General features: G+C 35.1%; 2 protein-coding genes and 1 pseudogene across 2 annotated transcripts; 1 reads left to right on the top strand and 2 right to left on the bottom strand.

Moving 5' to 3' along the window:
* The first annotated feature begins 1,766 nt into the window (after window positions 1–1,766).
* Window positions 1,767–5,366, top strand: LOC146947163 (rhamnogalacturonan I rhamnosyltransferase 1-like). The gene is made up of 8 exons (XM_085744813.1): window positions 1,767–2,548; window positions 2,802–2,869; window positions 2,963–3,051; window positions 3,155–3,320; window positions 3,488–3,777; window positions 3,883–4,087; window positions 4,191–4,348; window positions 4,738–5,366. The coding sequence occupies exons 1-8, from the start codon at window positions 2,218–2,220 to the stop codon at window positions 4,991–4,993; spliced, it is 1,563 nt and encodes a 520-aa protein (XP_085600939.1). The 5' UTR covers window positions 1,767–2,217; the 3' UTR covers window positions 4,994–5,366.
* Window positions 5,367–17,370: 12,004 nt separating this feature from the next.
* Window positions 17,371–17,931, bottom strand: LOC146947162 (uncharacterized). The gene is made up of 2 exons (XM_085748397.1): window positions 17,718–17,931; window positions 17,371–17,651 (listed from the first exon to the last, which is right to left on the bottom strand). Exons 1-2 carry the CDS (start codon window positions 17,929–17,931, stop codon window positions 17,371–17,373), a joined length of 495 nt encoding a protein of 164 aa, XP_085604523.1.
* Window positions 17,932–18,405: 474 nt separating this feature from the next.
* On the bottom strand, window positions 18,406–19,152 carry LOC146947161 (secreted RxLR effector protein 161-like; annotated as a pseudogene).
* Window positions 19,153–19,617: the final 465 nt, after the last annotated feature.

Genomic DNA, 19,617 nt, shown 5'->3' with positions numbered 1-19,617 from the left:
ATATCTATATTGTTAGTTGAATAAAACCTTACAAGCGAACCATCATATGACTCGTGCTTGTTCCCTTTGATTATTAATGAAGGAGCAAATATATTTTGAAACTTCATGGAAAATTTGATTCTAGTTGCTAACTTGTTGCATTCATGTAGTTATGCGTCCGTGATCGTTTAATATTTTAAAAATGGTTTAAATGTAATTTTGATCCCTCTATTTTTAATTTTATTACTTTTGATGCCCCAATTTTTAAAAGAGTACTGCTATACACTGTGACAAAAATCGTCCCGAGAAATCACGAAGGAAACGTGTCATACAAGAGTTGGTTGTGAAAATACATGAGTCAGTTTTCAAAAGGAATTGGGCACAAAACATGGGTGGGTAGCCAATAGGAAAGCGGTAACCTCGGGATAAATCATTCGCTTCATCTAGCATTATTCTTTTTAAAATCTTTTTGGTTCCCTTATTTTGAAAGTCAACGAAAATTTATAGTCCCCCTCCTCCTTAAATAATATGACGCGCTCATTAATAACCTGGAATTTACATATCACCATAATTAGACACGTCATTTCTATGTCATTAATATTAAAATTAAATCAATACTCCATCCGTTCCAAAATATAAGCAAAAATGAGTCAACATAAGTTGATGTATTTGGTACTAATTTTAAACCAAATGCATTAACTTTTGTTGACCAATTTTCGCTTATATTTTAAGACGGAGGGAATAACATTAATAATTATATTTTAAAAAGTAACTAAAATTAAAATGTCTGTATGAAGAATTCTAAATTGTAAATTCCCCAAATTGATTTTCCTCCTTGAAATTGAATCAAGCCCTAATCATTCTTCCTTCTTCCTTACCAATTGAATCATCACCTTGTTCCATCATCCTTGACTTGAGCACTTTCATAATTTCACCATTCGGATTATTCTGCGGTCCTTCTAAGGTAGCTCTCCATTGGGTGGTATTTCTATTAGTCAAAGAAAGAAGCCATTACTCAAATAGCTATTGAAAGACCTTAAACCTTTTTTTTTTATTACACCTTGAACGTATTTTAGCACTCTCTCCGTTTCAAAATGAGCGTCACTTTAGCAAAAAAAATTTGTTTCAAAATGAATGTCACTTTACATTTCCAATGCAAAAATTGATTTAACTTATATTTATAAATTTTTAAAGGTTTAAATGCAATTTTGATACAAAAATGGGGTATCAAAAGTTAACAATATTGAAAATAAGGGGATCAAAATTGCATTTAAACATTTAAAAATTTATAAAATATAAGTTAAATCAATTTTTGCTGGGTCATTTGATTACAACTTTGACCGGGTGACTGCGCGTGACTGCGTTAATGATCTGATTGGGTCAAATCCATTTCTCTAAAACTTACACATAAATCTACAAAAAAAATGTTCAAGCTAACAACATCAATAAGAGTAATGTTAGCAGCAACACTCTCTTTTAAACACTATCTCTAATACTTACTCTCCTATTAGTTTAAATCATTGTGGTTTTACACTTTAGAATCCACACAAAGTGGTGGAACATACAATAGTTTCATCCAATAAAAAAGCGAGTGTTAAAAAGAAAAAACGATCAAAAATGAGTGTTGCCAGCATTCCTCATATCAACAAATACACCACGGTTCGGTTTTGTCACGCACCACGGTCCGGCTCATGCTTCTTCCCTCCAAGCCGAACCGGTTCAGCGTGTGTCACCAACCGTTATTACAAAACGTTCATTATTTCTGTGTTTCTCTCTCTTTCTCTCTTGTGACGCGTTCTATTATTCTCTCTCTCCTTTTTTCTCTTAATTGGTTCATATAATAATTGCATTCTCGTGCTGCATTACTCGCCGGTTATTTATTTTCTCCGGCGAGAGACACCGGCGATTATTTTCAGATCAGTCGCCGGAGATTCCTCCGCCATTTCTCCACCACCGTTCCGATTATCTCCCTCCATTCTCAACACTCTTGCTTGCGGTTCATTCCGAATCCGAAGATCTCACCGATTCATTTTCCGATTTGGATTGAACGGTGAAAACTGTTGCAATGCGCTTCAGAATTCAAGGTTTACACGTTCGGTTTTAATCTGGAATCGATTTTGGATTTTGGATCGAGGAAAGTGAAATTCGAAGTAGTGTAATTGCTGTTACCGTTGTTGTTTTCGTTTGAATCGTTGATTTTAGGGTTTGGAATTGGGCACATTGAAGTTAGGGAGGGTTATGAAGGAGTCGTTGTTGTGGGGGAGAGAAGAGAAGAGTGGGAGTAAAAGAGGGAAAGTGATTTGGGAAGGGTTGATGATGATGAGTAACAATAAAGTTGAGAAGTTGAAGAATACGGTGAAGAATTCGGTGCCGGTGAGGTCTTCGAGGATGAATATGTGGATGTTAAGGGCTACTACAACGGTGATTTTGTGGATTTGTATTGTTCAGTTAACTGCATTTGGTGATATGTGGGGTCCTAGAGTTTTGAAAGGTTGGCCTTCTTGTTTTACTCATGAATCCGCGATTATCGAGTTACCTTCGACGAAGCCTAGGGTTCTTCCACCCAAGAGTTAGTTACTCTTCATTATCTCAATTTGTTTGTGTTTTTTGTTGTTGAAGGATATATTATATTTGATTCAATTTAATTACTCATTAGTCCTCTGGAATGCATAACACTTATGATTAGTTATGAATTATGATTAATGTGCTAAATTGGCTGAACTCTTACAGTAAATAATTCAGGGTTTTTTTTTCGTGTTTTGAATGTGTTGATTCTTCACGATTGTTCTAGTGAATGATCTTCTTTTTGTGATTGTTTGCAGGGGTTTATAAAAACAATGGTTACTTGATGGTGTCGTGCAATGGAGGATTGAATCAAATGAGAGCGGCGGTAAGTGGTTGGAACATGTGTTTGGTGTTTTAATTTTGTGATAGTTTAGTGGTTAGTTTGATTTACTGATTATTATCTGATTTAATTGTACAGATATGTGATATGGTGGCAATTGCAAGATATTTAAATGTCACGCTTATAGTCCCTGAATTGGATAAGGCTTCCTTTTGGGCTGATCCCAGGTTAGTTTTTCATTCCGTGTGGGTATATTTGGTTTGAGCTAACTACCATGAAGTTGGGATGGTGTGAAGGTTTCTAAATGATTGTTTATTGCTCTTGTATCAGTGAGTTTCAAGACATATTTGATTTGGATCATTTTATTACATCCTTGAGAGACGAGGTGCGGATATTGAAAGAGTTGCCTCCTAGACTCAAGCAGAAAGTGGAAAATGGGTTTCTTTACAGCATGCCACCGATAAGTTGGTCTGATATGTCTTACTATAAGAACCAGGTCAGTTTTTTTAATCTTTCGGCCAATTAGTTTCTTGAATTTAAAATGCTTTATTCTACAATACCTTGAATATGCCTGTTGTTTTCTCTCATACAATGCCCTCAATTATGTTTTTTTCAAGTTTCTTGGTTTGCCAAATTAAAAAGTAAATGGTGGTTTATTTTCAGATTCTGCCATTGATACAAAAGTATAAAGTTGTCCATTTGAATCGAACTGATGCTCGGCTGGCCAATAATGGGCAATCTTTAGAGATTCAGAAACTGCGCTGCCGAGTCAATTTTAGTGCTCTTAGGTTTACTCCTCAGATTGAGGAGTTGGGCAGAAAGGTTATCAATCTTCTGAGGCAGAATGGCCCATTTTTGGTACTTCATCTGAGGTATGAGATGGACATGTTGGCATTTTCGGGCTGTACCCAAGGTTGCAACAGTGACGAAGTTGAAGAATTGACAAGGATGAGGTGAGTAATCTGTGTAGTTTAGCTGTTCCATAACTTTCATTCTTGGAGTTGAAAGGAAATTTAATATAAATCTTTCCTAAATTCAAATTTCCTGTACATTGGCAGATATGCTTATCCTTGGTGGAAAGAAAAAATAATTAATTCTGATTTGAAAAGAAAAGATGGTTTATGTCCGTTAACACCCGAGGAGACTGCCCTTGCGCTTAGGGCCTTTGACATTGATCAAAACATTCAAATCTACATTGCAGCTGGTGAAATATATGGTGGGAGTAGAAGAATGGCCAGTCTAGCCAAGAACTATCCAAAATTGGTAACTAACTTAAGGCATAAGGAAACCTAGGAATTGTGATTCTTTTTTATGTTAAATGTTTAATTTCTTCTCACTGTTGTACATTTGTGATTTTCTGAAACAGGTCAGAAAGGAAACACTGTTGGAACCGTCTGAACTTCAGTTCTTCCAAAATCATTCCTCTCAAATGGCAGCATTGGATTATCTTGTCTCATTAGAGAGTGATATCTTTGTTCCTACATACGATGGAAATATGGCCAAAGTAGTCGAAGGTCATCGCAGGTAAAGTTCGGCTAATAATACAAAATATTATTTGTCCGCTCTACATGATTTGCCGTCCTACTCCCTCTTGCTCTTGTTAACCAATTATTCAAATTTTAATTTGTTTCTTCTACCAATGGTAATTGTAAACTTGTTTCTTTATATTTCTTTAGGAGTAGACTTTTTGTGCACTTTCAATCCAGAACACTTTTCCCTTAAAATCATTGTTTGTATCCACTTTTGCTCAATGACCTGACTGTTTTTTTGCTGAATAGATATACAAATGTTTGACATAATTTATAAGTACAAGCATAGTTATTTTTTACTCAAATTTTGTTCCTCCTTATTTGTTATAATTTGTAGTAGTTAAGTGCCAAGTGACATGACCTTTACCCTCCAATTCTCTGCAGATATCTTGGGTTCAAGAAGACCATTTTATTGAACAGAAAGCTGCTAGTTGAATTGATAGATCAATACACAAGTGGAGCATTGAACTGGGAAGAATTCTCTTCGGCCGTGAAGCAATCTCATGCTGACCGCATGGGCGGCGCAACGAAAAGATTGGTAATCCCTGATAGGCCAAAAGAAGAGGATTATTTCTATGCCAATCCAGATGAATGTTTAGATCCATCAGAGGATGATGATATGTTGAGTAGTACAGCTTAAGTGGAGTGTTTGGAAAATAATGGAATCGTACTCGTGTCCTCTACTTGGCTTTCTACCACAAATACTAAGTTACACAGTTTTAGCAAAGCTGACAGCATTCAGTATGGAAGAGTGGCAGTCATAGTGACTGCTAGAAGAAGGGTTGGGGGGTAAACTTTTGATGACGAAAAATGCTCGAAAACGCTAAGAAAATTAGCCAGGGTTAGTTTATATATAAAATATGCAAATAAACCATCACATTCTTGTATAGAAGTTACCCTGCCATTACAGGGTGAAAAGCAGCTCAAAATCAAACTGCATTGTACTCGGAGGCATTCATATACACGATTTCTTGGAACATGCAGTTCGTGGAAGCTTTATTCCTTGGTACCTCTCATTATTTTTGCCTTCTCTCCCTAATATATGAAATATAAATATATTATAAGGTGATATTTTCCTCTTTTACCACAACACTTTTTTTTTATCCGTCACGACCTACTATTTTGAATTTGCTGGCTCATTCCCTCTATAAAATTTCTTAGCATTTGGTCTTGATTTGAAATTAGTTGGATATTTTAATTTTAATTTCTCTGATTTATATTTGTTCATTGCTACCACATTTGGTTAGTACATCATAATTGTTCAATAATGTTATTGCTATCTTATCATCAACACTCAAATCACATAGGACCAATAAGAATCTGAATGTGAATTGAAACTCTTGTCCTCGTGACTCTGACTATTTCTCTAACATGCCGTTGGGACTTGGGATGGAGCTAGCAAGTTGTGTATCATTTGGAGTACTTATCGTATAATTTGGCGAATTTGAAGTTGTTGGCGTTATTTGCTTTTTTGGCTTTTTTTGTTGATGGTATATATTCACGAATAAGACATTAAAATTGAAAGTTGAAACCAATCAAAACTAGTCAGAAGCATCCCGTTAGGTATTTATTTTGGTTTATTCCTTTACACCGTCAGCAAATGATTTATGTGGATTTGAATGAAGAATATTATTGTGAACCCTTCTTTGGCATCTTGCCGACTTAAGTTAGTTGTATTATATCACAATCACGATAAATTGAGGATTATGATGTGCTTTCATTGTGGCTTGTGACATGTACACACTTTGATGTTGGAAACCTTTTGTACTTATAAAAAAAACTAAAACTATCAAAATTAATCTATCTACTAGTATCTATTAATGTTTATTGTTTTGATAGAGTTTAATGGGCATGCACCAACATGTAAAAAATCATTCTACCGTGTCATACAACTTATTTTAAAATCTTTGTGATTTGGTGGAATACAAGATGCTTATTTGATGTCGGTGTAAAACTCTTTTACATTGTTAGTGCACCTTTTATTTTCTCAAGTATATAAAGCTAATATTACTCAATAAATACGATAAAAGGTTTTGTAAAAAAAAAGTTACACAGTTAAGGGCAACATATTATTGATTATTATTCATTTTAAGTTTTATATTTGTTTTACGAATTTCCATTTTTATGTTGAGAAAAAGTTTATTGACCAAGATCATCCAGAAAAAAGATCTAAAATTATGTTTTAAACCTGACTTCAAAGAGTAAAATACTAATCTTGTCTCTTTCAACTATGAAAGAGTTCTTGATGGTGAGAGGCTTAAATGGCCATAAACATTGTAGATTACTAGTCATTGTTAGGGGTTGTCGACAAATTTATAACCAAAAAAATTAATTTGAATAGAAAAAAATGAAAATTTATCATAAATAGTTTTATTTAATTTTGATAAAACAATTTTTAGCCAAAATTTGGAAATTAATTATTCAACTAGTCTCTAAAATCACAAATTAATTGAATAACAATGTCTCTAGCATGTTGCAACCGCTATCATGTGAGAAACGGTTAAAAGGCACCTTGTTTTACAAATTCCTTTATTTTATCACATTTTTTTAAACAGAAAAATGGAACCCAATTGAAGTCCTTTTCATCGTGCAAGGTATGACATTTTGTTCAAAGTAGTAAAATAAAAATTTGGTAAGTTGTATGATTCATCTTTATGTGACAAGTATTACTTGTGGATCTCCGGGACTAGACTTATAAACCAGCATTTACTGAAAATCCATAAATTGAATCGATGACTTCGATAATAACATCATTTTCAACGAAAAGAACTTCAAAACCATCAAAATGTCATTAACGTATCGTCTTTGAGTTGAAGTATTGTCTTAGTCAAATCAAGTAGATGTTGGAGACAAGAAGGAACTAACCTTCACATACAATGGCATTGTGGTGGTAGGCCCCAAATCCTCACACAATAACTAAGAAATCTAGAAGATCGATTAGTGGGAAATTGAAAGGATAATATGATGGAGATCCCAAAAAATTCTTCATGTATTTCTAGTCATTTTATATAGGGTGAATGATCCAAGAATTCACCTAGGAAAATGGTAAAGTCGTATCATTAACATTATAATTAACGGATTATTACTCGTGTTGGCACAAGTAACAGTGGGATAATTAACTGATTTGCATGAAATTGGGATCTGCCACAGCATTCCCATTAATTTACTTTTAACAAATCTCATGATATAGTTAATTAACCGTGATGGAACTTGCTGCCATGTGGTGTGTTGGGTTAGAAACTTAAACTTAAAGCAAGTGATTCTATTTTATGGGTAAAGATCTTCTCCATTTATAATTTTTTCCATTTGTTGCAATTTGGAGAGAGATAGACACATAAAAAATAATGATGGTGGGATCCACTAAGTGATAGGACCCACCACTTATTTTTTTGTGTCTATCTCTTTCCAAATTGCAACAAATGGAAAAAGTTATAAATGGAGAGGATCTTGACCCCTATTTTATACTCATTAGTACGAGAGGGGACCAACGAAAACATACGAATTAGCATTGCCGTAAAAAACCAAATTTTTTTTTGTCAGGAAATAAAAACCAAATTATATAATTTTACACTACCCATGATTTCCACTAAAATTATATTATTTTAATTTTAAAATTAAAAATCTGTAACTACAAGTGTTCCCACCATGAAGTGGCGTAGCCAGGACCCTAGGTGGGTTCAATCTTTTGAATTTTAAATAATAATATATAATTAAAAAAAATATATTGTACTCAATTTGCATTGTACTAAAATTACATACATATTCTACAATTATCCTCTACACGGTTTTATGTTATGATATCATTGAATAATCAACTAACTGTCAATGTTGTCGGACACAACTCTCTTAATATAAGTCACCACGAGAGCATCGTTCATCCATTCATCTCTATTTTATTTACGCAGTTTAGTCTTCAAAATCTTCGATCATTAGCAAGAGTTGTAAGATTGAAAATCTCATACTTTGTCAAATTACGCTTCAGAACAGAAAATCAATTTACTTTTTATTATAATATTCATTACTCATTAGAGAAAATTATGTAACATGACCTAGGGTATGTTAGCAGAAGATAATTACCTACAAAGATACAAATTTGAAGGAAGATATGTAAAAACAGACAAAGAAAATTCTCTAAAAGGGGTCATGTATTTAAGAAAATATAGTAACATAATAAATTTTAGGGGTAATAGTCACTTTAGTCCCTGAATATGTAATGATTAGTCATTTTAGTCCTTCATTGTATCAAAATTTCAAAATAGTCCCTGATTGTGCATTATATTAATCAAAATAGTCCTTGACACTAAAATAACCTCTCAATGTTCACAATAACTCTTTTCATATAGGGATTAAAATGACAATAAACATGTACTTATAAGGACTAATATGACAATAAGTAAGTATACTGGAGGACTAATCTGACAATATTAATGAAATATTTTAACGTTAAAGACTATTTTGACTAACAAAATGAACAATCAGGGACTACTTTGAAGTTTTGATACATTGAAGGACTATTTTGACTACTCATTACAATTTCAGGGACCAAAGTGACTATTACCCCTAAATTTTAATACTCCTTTCGGTTTTAAGTATAAGTAATTTTTTTTTTCCAAACTCATTGAATATCTAATAAATCTAGTTTAGAATATAGACCAAATATATCAACTACCCAACTTCTATTGTACACACTTCTATTGCCTAAATCACACGAATCACTTTGGTTCAATGGAAAAGCTTTTCTTTTATTTCACACCATAACCTGGTTTGACTCCCACCAAAGTAAATTTATGTGGAATATTTTATCTTAAATTATAATCTATGAATTAATTTAAGGAATTAGGAAAATGCTAAATGCTAGACTAATAATTAATACTCCTTCTGTTTCAAATTAAGTGTCACTTTAGTCAACTTTAATTTTCAATACAACTTTAATTTTTTTCGTAACAACTTTAATTTTTTTCTTTCAACTTTACTCTTAATAAATACTCCAACTTTTCTCTCACACAATTTTCAATGCAACTTTAAGTTTGTCTTTTTTTTTTTTTTTAATAAAGTAAGGCATTTTAGAAAAATTGTTATGTCTAATGATTATTTCATTCCATTTCTTAATCTGTGTGCCAAAACCTTAAACGACACTCATTGTGAAATGGAGGGAGTAATATCCTAGGTGTCATAGGGCAACATGTTATTGCAATTGCCAGTCATAGCTTTGTCTTGGGGGGGGGGGGGGGGGGGGGGGGTAAAAGTGAGACAAGTGCAAGTGTGGTGCAATGTTTAAATCTGAGGGGATTTAACATGGAATCAAAGATAAGAATTTGAATGTAAATATAAGAATTGAGGGGGGTTCACTTGAACACCCTGAGCTTCATGTAGCTCTGCCAGTGCCACCATGGGATACTTGTGTGCATACAAATAGAAACCTTTTTTAAAACGGGATTGTTCTCTCAACAAGATTGATGTTAGATGCCTCATTTGAAGATGCATTGTTGAGAATGTTATGATCTGGTCTATAGCTGCTAATAGTTACCAATGGCTAACTTAACGCATGTAAATGTAAGACAAAGCTACAACTCCTGCCTCAATAGAAAAGAAAACACCAAGTCTTTTTAGTGTGTTAGAAGCTACATCTTTCAATGCTCAAATAGCTCAGCTGACACACTATGTCAAGAAGATGACAACTATAGATACAACGTCAGATGATGAAGATATAGCATTAGAGTCTATCACAGTTCCTGCAGTAGCTTACCCTATAAATTGTGTGTATTGTGGGGGAGGATATGTGTATGAAGAATACCCTATAAGAAGTGGCATGATGCCAAGATTATTAAGAGAGAGCACTTACCGGAGGGAGAAGGTTTTACTCTTAAATTCCAAATTAATTTTTTCTAGGAAAACTTAAATGCAAAAGGTTTGGACCTTTTGTGATCACACAAGTTTCCTCGACTGGAGTTGTATCTTTGACTCTAGAGATAATTTAAGGTTTTTACCCAGAGAGTTAAGAACTATTAGGGTAACTCCTCAATTTTTTCTCATTCATCCTCAATCACTTTGAAATGACTCCTTTGGAGTCATAACCGTCGGTTTGAGGACGTTATGAAAAACACAAGAAGGGGGGTTGAATTGTGTTAGATTTTTCTTCTTTTTCTCCTACTGAAATCACTGGTCAGAAGCAGATAGAGTTCAGCTTTTGAGGTGATGTTCAAATTCTAAATGCAGCGGATAAAAACAGAGAGAGAGAGAGAGAGAGAGAGAGAGAGAGAGAGAGAGAGAGAGAGAGAGAGAGAGAGAGACAAGGACACAAAGCAATTATACAAGTTCCTTCCACAAACCGGAAGTAGTTCTGTCCCCCTTGCACTTCCAAGGAGAGTTAACTAAAAAATGTAATATCTGATTACAATTGCTCACTGTTAAAACTGGCAAGAGACTTCAAACTTACTCAAGCACAACTGCAAAAGATTTCCTATGCTCATGAACACAGTCAAGAGACTTCCTATGCTCAAGCACACAAGCAAGAGACTTCTATTCAAACAGAGTTACAAAGAAATTTGTTTAAGGTTGGATACTTGATATACAATCAGTGGTGTTCTTAATACAAATCAGATACAAACTCTTAAGACTCTAGAATTTCTAAGATATGAAAGTGGTTAAGAAATTCTAAGTGAACTTTTGATGCAGAACAATTTCAGCAGAGTTTCGGCACTTGTAAATTGTTGTGAGTCTCTCTTATTCTTTAAGTCTTCACTCCTTTATATAGAGGTGTGAAAGAGACGTTGTGAAATTGCCAACACATCAAAAAGAGTCGTTTAAAGCTTGATCAAATCACCAATGATCTTTTGCCTGATATGGTTATTGTCCTATGAAGGATCAATTTCAAATCCATTCCAAGTCTGGAGGAACACTGGTGCAGGCATAACTGTTGCTTTTGTCTTGTTGCAGAGACAAAATAGATTAGTGGAGGTAGTGGTTGTACAATTCGTACAATTGTCCTTTTTCAACGCTCTTCAAGGAACCAGCATCCAATGCCTTCAAATCCTTTTGAATTAGCCGTTGCTTCACTCTTCTGGTCTTCTGCAATACTAGGCGTGATTAAATCTTTTGAACAACATTTAAAGCTTTAATTCTTCTTAGCTTTTGAACATCTTCAAAGCTTCTGAGGAAAATGTGCTTCTGGTGAACTTGCTTCTGATGAGGTGCTTCTGATGACGTCAGTACTTCAGGAGAACTTGTCTTCAGAACCTCTTTTTTTTCTTCAGATGTTTCAAGCTTCCTTCTTGTTGATTTCATTGCTCTCTTTTGTTCTTCCAGAACCTAATAAAGATACCAAATTTTTGGTCTATGGTCCTGTACACTTGAACAAATATTAACATTTCCAATTGATAATTTTTTAATACCTTGTTATCATCAAAACTCTAAAGGGTAATGTTAAACACATTTTGTTCCAACACGTTAAACTAAGCGCTTTGAAGGGAGGCATCCCTTTGTATAGTAAGTGAAAAATACAGCTTTTGTTCTAACACTGTATTGTGACAAGTCAAGCTATAACGTGGTATATCTTTGGTATTTGGGGGGAAGTTAGAAAATAGCTGAAGAATGAATTGAATGCTTGCATCATGGGAAGGAAGCTATAGTGGTATGGGGACAAGGTATGAGCATTACTCAAGAGGTGGTACACCTCTCGGCCAAGTGGCATCAAAGAACTGCAGTGTTGTATCTTCCGAAGTTCACGCACCCACTATCCCACTAATTGAGAGCTATAACTTCATGCATCATTACCTATAACTCGACTGATACCCATGATCTTTTAAACCTCCCACAAACTTGTTCTGAAAAGTTCAAATTTCTAAACGGCCGCAATCCAAACCTTATAAATACTAACCCCAATTTTGTACTTCCTTTCTTTCTCATCGCCCGACTCTACAAAACCTTTCTCAAATCTTTCTAAAAAAACCTTAACCTAAATAAAACATTATTTCTTCCTCAACATGAAAATCACAAAAGCAGCCTCCACCTCTAAAGCTTCAAAATCTCCTTCACAAAGCGAATCATCAGAGCACCAAGATGCATCTTTACATTCTGGTGAGAAAAACAACTCGTTGTTGATTCCCACTTCAAAAATGACCAAACCCTGACCAAATTCCAAGACAACATAGCAAAGAGAGGAGTTTAACCAAAAAAGGGATGGGTCTTGCTGGTCTATTTCCTTAACTTTTGTCAGAATCTCTAGTTATAACGTTTGATGTTGTTAAATGGAAATCTATTGTCACCCATCAATCCTCCTGTAATGAAACTATTGTAAATGAGTTCTATTCATTGATCCTTACTCAGGAGCATGATGCAACAATGATGCCAGTCCCGTTCTCATCAAGGTCCATCAATTTTCACTTTGGTATAACCAAGAGCCCACTTGAAGAAATGAAGGATGAATTCCAAAAGAAATGGATAACCTGTTAGATAAAGATAGGGAATCAATAAAGGATTTCCTAGCTTACAAATATACTGAATGGGAGTATGGGTCAAGAGAAGGGCCAACATGAATTACTAGAATGGCTTGGAAAGGGGAAGGAAAAGTTGGCTACAAGTTGATTCAGTCAAGTTTAATACCCACTTAAGAAAACGAAAGAATAGTGGTGGAAAGAATGGTGATGCTTTGGTGTTTTCTCAAAAAGAAAAAGATCAATATTGGCTGGATAATTGAAGAAGAGATCAAGAAGTGTGCATTGAATAACAAAAGCTTGTTATTTTACCCGTGTTTGATCACCAAGCTTTGTAAGAGAAATGATGTTCCAAATTTGAACACTGATAAAATAGTGACAAACAACGGAAAGGTGGAAAAATATGTTATCAGAAGGATGATGCACAATGATATGGATGCAAGTGCCCCAACGTCAACCAGAGTTGTAGGAAGTTGTAGTTCTCAACCAGAAGAATTGATCTTTAGTAAAGAATATGAAGAATTTAAGGAAGTAAGTCAAAAACTTTGGAGGTTTATGAAGGGATGTGGAGATTCATGGAAGCAAACATGTTTTCACATGGCTTCAATGAAGTCCTCTCTTATTCTCTAAGTTTTCACTCCTTTATGTAGAGGTGTGAAAGAGACGTTGTGAAATTGCCAGCATATCAAAAAGAGTCGTTTGAAGCTTGATCAAATCACCAATGATCTTTTGCCTGATATGGTTATTGTCCCATGAAGGATCAATTTCAAATCCATTCCAAGTCTGGAGGAACACCATTGCAGGCACAACTGTTGTTCTTGTCTTGTTGCAGAAACAAAACAAAGTAGTGGAGGTAGTTGTTGTACAATTCGTACAATTGTCCTTTTTCAACTCTCTCAAACAGATAAGCATCCAATGCCTTCAAATCCATTTGAAATAGTTGTTGCTTCTTTCTTCCAGTCTTCTGGGCAAGATTAAATCTCTTGAACAGATATTGAAGCATTGATTCTCTCAGCTTCTGATGATCTTCAACTCCTGATGATCTTCAGAACTTCTGATGAAATCTGCTTCTAGTGATCTGCTTCTGATGATGTCAGCACTTCAGGAGCACTTGTCTTCAGAATCTCTTTTCTTCAGACGCTTCAAGCTTCCTTCTTCTTGATTCCAATTGCTCTCATTTGTTCTTCCAGAACCTAAGCTTTATAAAGACACTAAATTTTTTGTCTATGGTCCCGCACACTTGAACAAATATTAGCATATCCAATTGACAATTTTTAATACCTTGTTATCATATAAACTCAAATGGTAATGTAAAACACATTTTGTTCCAACAATCTCCCCCTTTTTGATGATGACAAACATTAGTATTTAAGATGTTCAATTGTTGTTAATCTAATTAACAAGTTGACTTGTATGAGATTTGTAAGCTCCCCCTGAGTCCAATAGTACTTTAAGGTGAGGTTTGTAAGCTCCCCCTAAGTTCTATCCATGTTAATTAAATTTATCTTTAAAAACGTAAAACACTCAGAATAGTCTCACATTAAATAGACTAAAGATGAGAAGAAGGTCCTATTAATTTAGCTTGTTTAGGAACTAAATTAATGGGGCTCAGCACCTATAAATACTATACATCTACTCCCCCTTTTGTCATCAACAAAAAGATAAATAAAAATAACAATAGACAAAAAGAAGAGATGATAAAAAAATTGTGAGAAAATTCAATAAGACAGATAATAGCAGTTCAGAAGCAAAGAAAGTAAGGTCAGAAGCATAAACAAATTCAGAAGCACAAAACAACAAACCATAAACAAGCTAAAAATGTGTGCAACTAAGGCTTGGCTTGTTTTTGGAACATCTCATCATGTTTTTGAGCAAACTGTGTTGTAGTCTCTAACTGCTTCTTCATTTCTTCCTTGAAATCATTGTTGCTTTTGATCTAATTTTCTTCTCTGATTCTTGCTTTTTCCAATTGAGCATCTGCCTTCCTCTTTTATTCAGCAAATAACAATCTTTGCTCAACTAGTTCTCTCTTCAGCTTCTTGTTCTCTTTCTCTAGCTCAGGATCAATCTTTAACTTTTCAAGAATAGGAGAATCTGTTTGGACTTTCAGCTTAGTCAACCACGTAAGATCCAGATTCTCAGAATGTACGCTAGAAGAGATGATACCAGAAGCATCCAAGAACAAAGGAATATCTGATATGTAAAGCTTGCTCTTCTCTTGAGTTCTTTTGATTTCCACTTCCTCCATGCTCTTTATAACTTCCTTGAACCAGTCATTAAGAGTGCTTTGAGCTTGGTTATGTGCTTCAAGAGAAGTCTTCTGAAGTTCACACATGACAAAGTCTACTCTTTCTCTCAGCTTTGCCCATATATTTACATAATCTTCTTCATGAACAAGGTTGTTCCTGGTCTTCACTAACTTGTTCAGATCCTTGAAAATGTTCTCACACACCTCTTGTAATATAACATAATCTAGTAAAAGGGTAGGAAGGAAAGAGACATTTGTTGTTTGGACAGGTGGACAAGCTTGAGTAGTAGATGAGGGTGAATCTATGTACATGTTTTCAGAGACAGCCATATTGGTAGGTTCAGTAGCTATGAAGGTTGAAGTGTTGATCTCAACAACAGGAATTTCAACTTCAAGAATTGATTGTTCAATAGAGTTATGAGTTGTTTCAGTAGATGGTAAGGCTACACTGATAGGTTGGACAACAAAAACTGTTTCTTCTGATAAGGAAGGATGATTATCAGAAGCATGTTGTTCTAGAATGAAAGTTCTTTTGTTGGCCAGATTCCATAAAGCAATACCAAACGAAATGTTTGAGTGGATGGCATGGATATAATGTGGTTGAAAAACAGGGTGAATTATCAAATCAGTATAGGTGTTTGAGACCATTTGTAAGTTAGGTTTTTGTTGATGGGGGCTTTCTGAGACAACTTCATCAGAAGCTATCTCAGAGGCTCTTTCTAAGTTTGGCTCAAAACCTGGTAATTCACCAGAATAGTGATTAACCAAATTTTGTAGGACAGATGGTTCATTGGTTTGGGTTGTTGGATTAGGTTGAGGTGATTCTGATTCATGATTGTCAGACTCAAGCCCTACTGGCTCAACTACAACTTCTGCATCCGCAGGTATAGATTGAAGTGGTTCAATTATAGGTGGTTGTAGAGGATGATTGGCAGGTAGTCTTGCACAAACATTGAATCTCATATAAGCTATATCATATATTCTTTCTTGAATATTAGAGTGCACATGCTCAAATGTATCATCAACAAGCTTTCTGTGGTGCTTGGTAGATGATGAGGGGGATAAGGATTTATGTAAGTTTTCATAGACTCTATTCAATGGAATATCATCTATGTCTGAAGAGGTTGAAACAGATGTTGATTGGGAGGATAAGGTGAACTAGATTCTACTTCTATTACAGGATTAAGAGTAGTGTGAGTATCAATGTTACCTCTTGTTGCTTCTGAAGCAACATCTTCTGAACAAGTTGTATCCTCCTTCTGAGTCTCTTCAGCAGCACTCAAAATATCACCAGTCTTCACCAGTTGTTGAAGATCTTTTGTTAGCTCAATCACCTGATGAGGCAGCTTCAACAGTTGAATCCTTCAGCAATTGTTCAGCAGGAACCTCAATCTTCTTAGCAAGTTCTAGTGCTTTTTGCAAAGCAGCAGCTTTCTTCTTTTTAATCTCTCTAGTGACCAACCCAGTTTGTTCTTCTTCCTGATCATTTTCTTCTGTCACATAGGTAGATTCCTTCAATTTTCTTACAACATGCTTTCTCTTCTTCTTAGGAATTGATGGTTGACGAGGTTGTGATTGTGAAAAGCCAGCTGACTTGCCACTTCTGGTTCTTTTGTTCAGAACCTTATCAGATTCTAAGTCCTGAACTTCTTCTTGAATAGTTGGCATAGCAGAGCCAACTCTTTGAGTAGAAGATGCACTTTTTTCTTTCTTAGCCTTCTTTTGCTTTGGTTCAGAAGCTTCACCTTCAGCAGCTTCTGATGCTTTCTTATTGGATTTCCTCTTCTTGCTTGTAATTCTTAAAGGAGCTCCACCCAGTGTATCAGGTAGCTTATCAATTTGAATAGCTTTACCTATTTGTTTGAAGTACCAAGCAGCATATTCTGCTATCACCACTGGATGATCTTCTTTAGAAATTGGTGGGAAGACTTCCATCAAATCAGACACAATCATTGACTCTATGAGATCTGATTTTAGTTTTTCAACTTTGTCGATCAATTTCATTTTCCTTAGTGTCTTTGCATTGATATAACTTCCCACCATAGTGCCCAATTGCTCATCTGATACAACACCCATGGTCTGAAGTACATTCAGAATCCCTCCTTGATAGAAGATTTCAGATAAGAGTCTTCCATAGGGAATGGAGCTTCTTTGCTTCTCTTGAATTTCTTTCAGTGCCCATAACATGTAACTGAAAATGTATCTTGGAAGATTTACTTTCTAAAACCTCACTAAGAAGTGCATAAATACTTTGTGATCCAGTGATAGTGTATCTACTCCACTAGCTTTGGGTAGAAAGCACTCTTTCATAAGCTTCTGAAGAACCTTATGCTCCTTTTACATGTCACAGTACACTCCTTCAGGGTCACCGTTGAACAAAGTTTTGACAACAATGTCTTTCCAGACACTTGTTTTGCTGTTCATATTCCATTGAAATGATCCTTCAATTTCTCTTCCACAAGCTTTTCCAATCACTTCTTCTTCATTTATGGTTATAGGAATTCCCAGCAAGTTTGAGCGAATCTTTGTTCTTTTGAATTCCTTTAATCCCATTTCAGTTATTGTCTTTCCTTTTAGACTAGGGTCTAACAAAACTTTCTCAGCTTCTTCTTGCTTAGCTGCATATTTGTCAAATATTTCTACTCTTACCTATAAGTACTATACCAAGTACTCATATGTTGGACCATTCAGCATTCCAAAGTAGCCGTTTAAATCTTGATACAAAAGATAGCTTGAGAGATCAACTCCATGATGCTTTAGAGATTCAAAATCCACTGGATTTTCTGTTTGTACGAACAGATCCTCTTCTTCTAGTTTCATCGTTCTTCCTTTGATCTGATAAGTTTCCCCAGAAGCTATTTGCATGGAAGTTCCTTGACTTGAACTTGAAGATGCCATTGATACTGATGAGAGTTTTAGGGTTCTAAAGGTTGATTTTGAAAAACGACGATTTTTGCGGAGATTCAGTCTAAAATCAGAAAGTGTAGGTTGTGAAGTGAGTAGTGTGTGTTTTTGTCTAAGTGATTTTAGTAAAAACGATTGCAATTCAGAAGGGGACAAACATAGTATTAATGACTTAGGGGGCGCGAGATAGTACATTCAAAGCATAAATTCATCATTGCCCTCTTACGTTATACACCAACACACTTAAGCCACGTCAGAGTTTCTCAGAGTAACTGCCAAGTTAGTGGGATAGATGCTACCAAAAAGTAACTTCCAACGTTTCCAATAACTCTGCTATTCAGGAGCACAAAATCCAGCTTCTGGAGTTCAGATGCTGACGTCATCTTCAGAAGCACATTTTCCTCAGAACCTCAGTGAAGAGCTTCTGAATGACTTCAGAACCTAAATTCCTATTTAGAGACAAGCAATTTAATCAGACACAAAGTACATGTTCAAATTTTTCTTTATAAAATCAAATCTTTCCACAGTTAAAGGCTTAGTAAATATATCAGCCCATTGATGTTCAGTATCAATGAATTGTATATCTAAAATTCCTTTTTGAACATAATCTCTAATAAAGTGGTGTTTGATTTCAATATGCTTTGCCCTTGAATGTAGAATAGGATTCTTTGACAAACAAATAGCAGCAGTATTATCACAATAGATGGGAATACTCTTAGCATTAATTTGATAATCCTCCAACTGATGTTTCATCCAAAGAAGTTGTGTACAACAACTTGCAGCTGAGATGTATCCTGCTTCTGCTGTAGATATAGCAATGGTTGCTTGTCTTTTGCTAGCTCAGGAGATCAGATTTTCACCCAGAAATTGGCAATTGCCACTAGTTGATTTTCATTCAATCTTGTCACCAGCATAGTCAGCATCACAAAATCCAACCAACTTATAATCTAAGGATTTCCTGTAGAGGAGTCCAAGATTTGTTGTTCCTTTCAGATACCTGAAGATTCTCTTAACAACAGTTAAATGAGATTCTCTAGGATCTGACTGGAATCTTGCACACAGGCATACACTGAATAAAATATATGGCCTAGATGCAGTGAGGTATAACAAGGAACCAATCATACATCTATACAGCTTCTGGTCTACCTTTGATCCAATATCTTCCTTGCTTATGGTGCAGGTTGGATGCATTGGAGTGTTCATCACTTTACAATCTTCCAGCTTGAACTTCTTCAGAAGCTCCTTAGTATATTTTGTTTGATGAACATAAAATCCATCTTTGCACTGATTAATTTGAATTCCAAGGAAGAACTTCAATTCTCCCATCATGCTCATTTCAAACTCTTCCTACATTAACTTAGAAAATTCCTTGCAAAGAGATGCATTAGTAGAACCAAATATTTTATCATCAACATATATCTGCACAACAAGAATGTCTTTCTTAAGAGTCCTTCTGAAGAGTGTTGTGTCAACCTGACCTCTTTTAAAATCATTTTTAATCAAGAAATTACTTAGTCTGTCATACCAAGCTCTAGGAGATTGTTTAAGACCATATAGTGATTTCTTAAGCTTATAAACATGGTCAGGATGATTCAGATCCTCAAAACCAGGAGGTTGCTTGACAAACACTTCTTCTTCTATGCTCCATTAAGAAATGCACTCTTGACATCCATTTGATAT

The sequence above is a fragment of the Medicago sativa genome, chromosome 2 (assembly GCF_051527215.1).
Source record: "Medicago sativa cultivar Bolivia chromosome 2, Bolivia_mono, whole genome shotgun sequence".
NCBI lineage: Eukaryota > Viridiplantae > Streptophyta > Magnoliopsida > Fabales > Fabaceae > Medicago > Medicago sativa.
Note: the sequence above shows the minus strand (reverse complement) of the source record. Positions and strands in the feature narration are given on the sequence as shown.

Bases quoted from the DNA above. Each gene is read 5' to 3' on its own strand.
- LOC146947163 (XM_085744813.1), top strand. From the start codon at position 2,218: ATGAAGGAGTCGTTGTTGTGGGGGAGAGAAGAGAAGAGTGGGAGTAAA. The intron at 3,321-3,487 runs GTCAGTTTTTTT...GTTTATTTTCAG, and splicing joins TGTCTTACTATAAGAACCAG to ATTCTGCCATTGATACAAAA. The intron at 4,088-4,190 runs GTAACTAACTTA...TTTCTGAAACAG, and splicing joins CCAAGAACTATCCAAAATTG to GTCAGAAAGGAAACACTGTT.
- LOC146947162 (XM_085748397.1), bottom strand. From the start codon at position 17,931: ATGGCATCTTCAAGTTCAAGTCAAGGAACTTCCATGCAAATAGCTTCT. The intron at 17,652-17,717 runs GTCCAACATATG...ACAAATATGCAG, and splicing joins CTACTTTGGAATGCTGAATG to CTAAGCAAGAAGAAGCTGAG.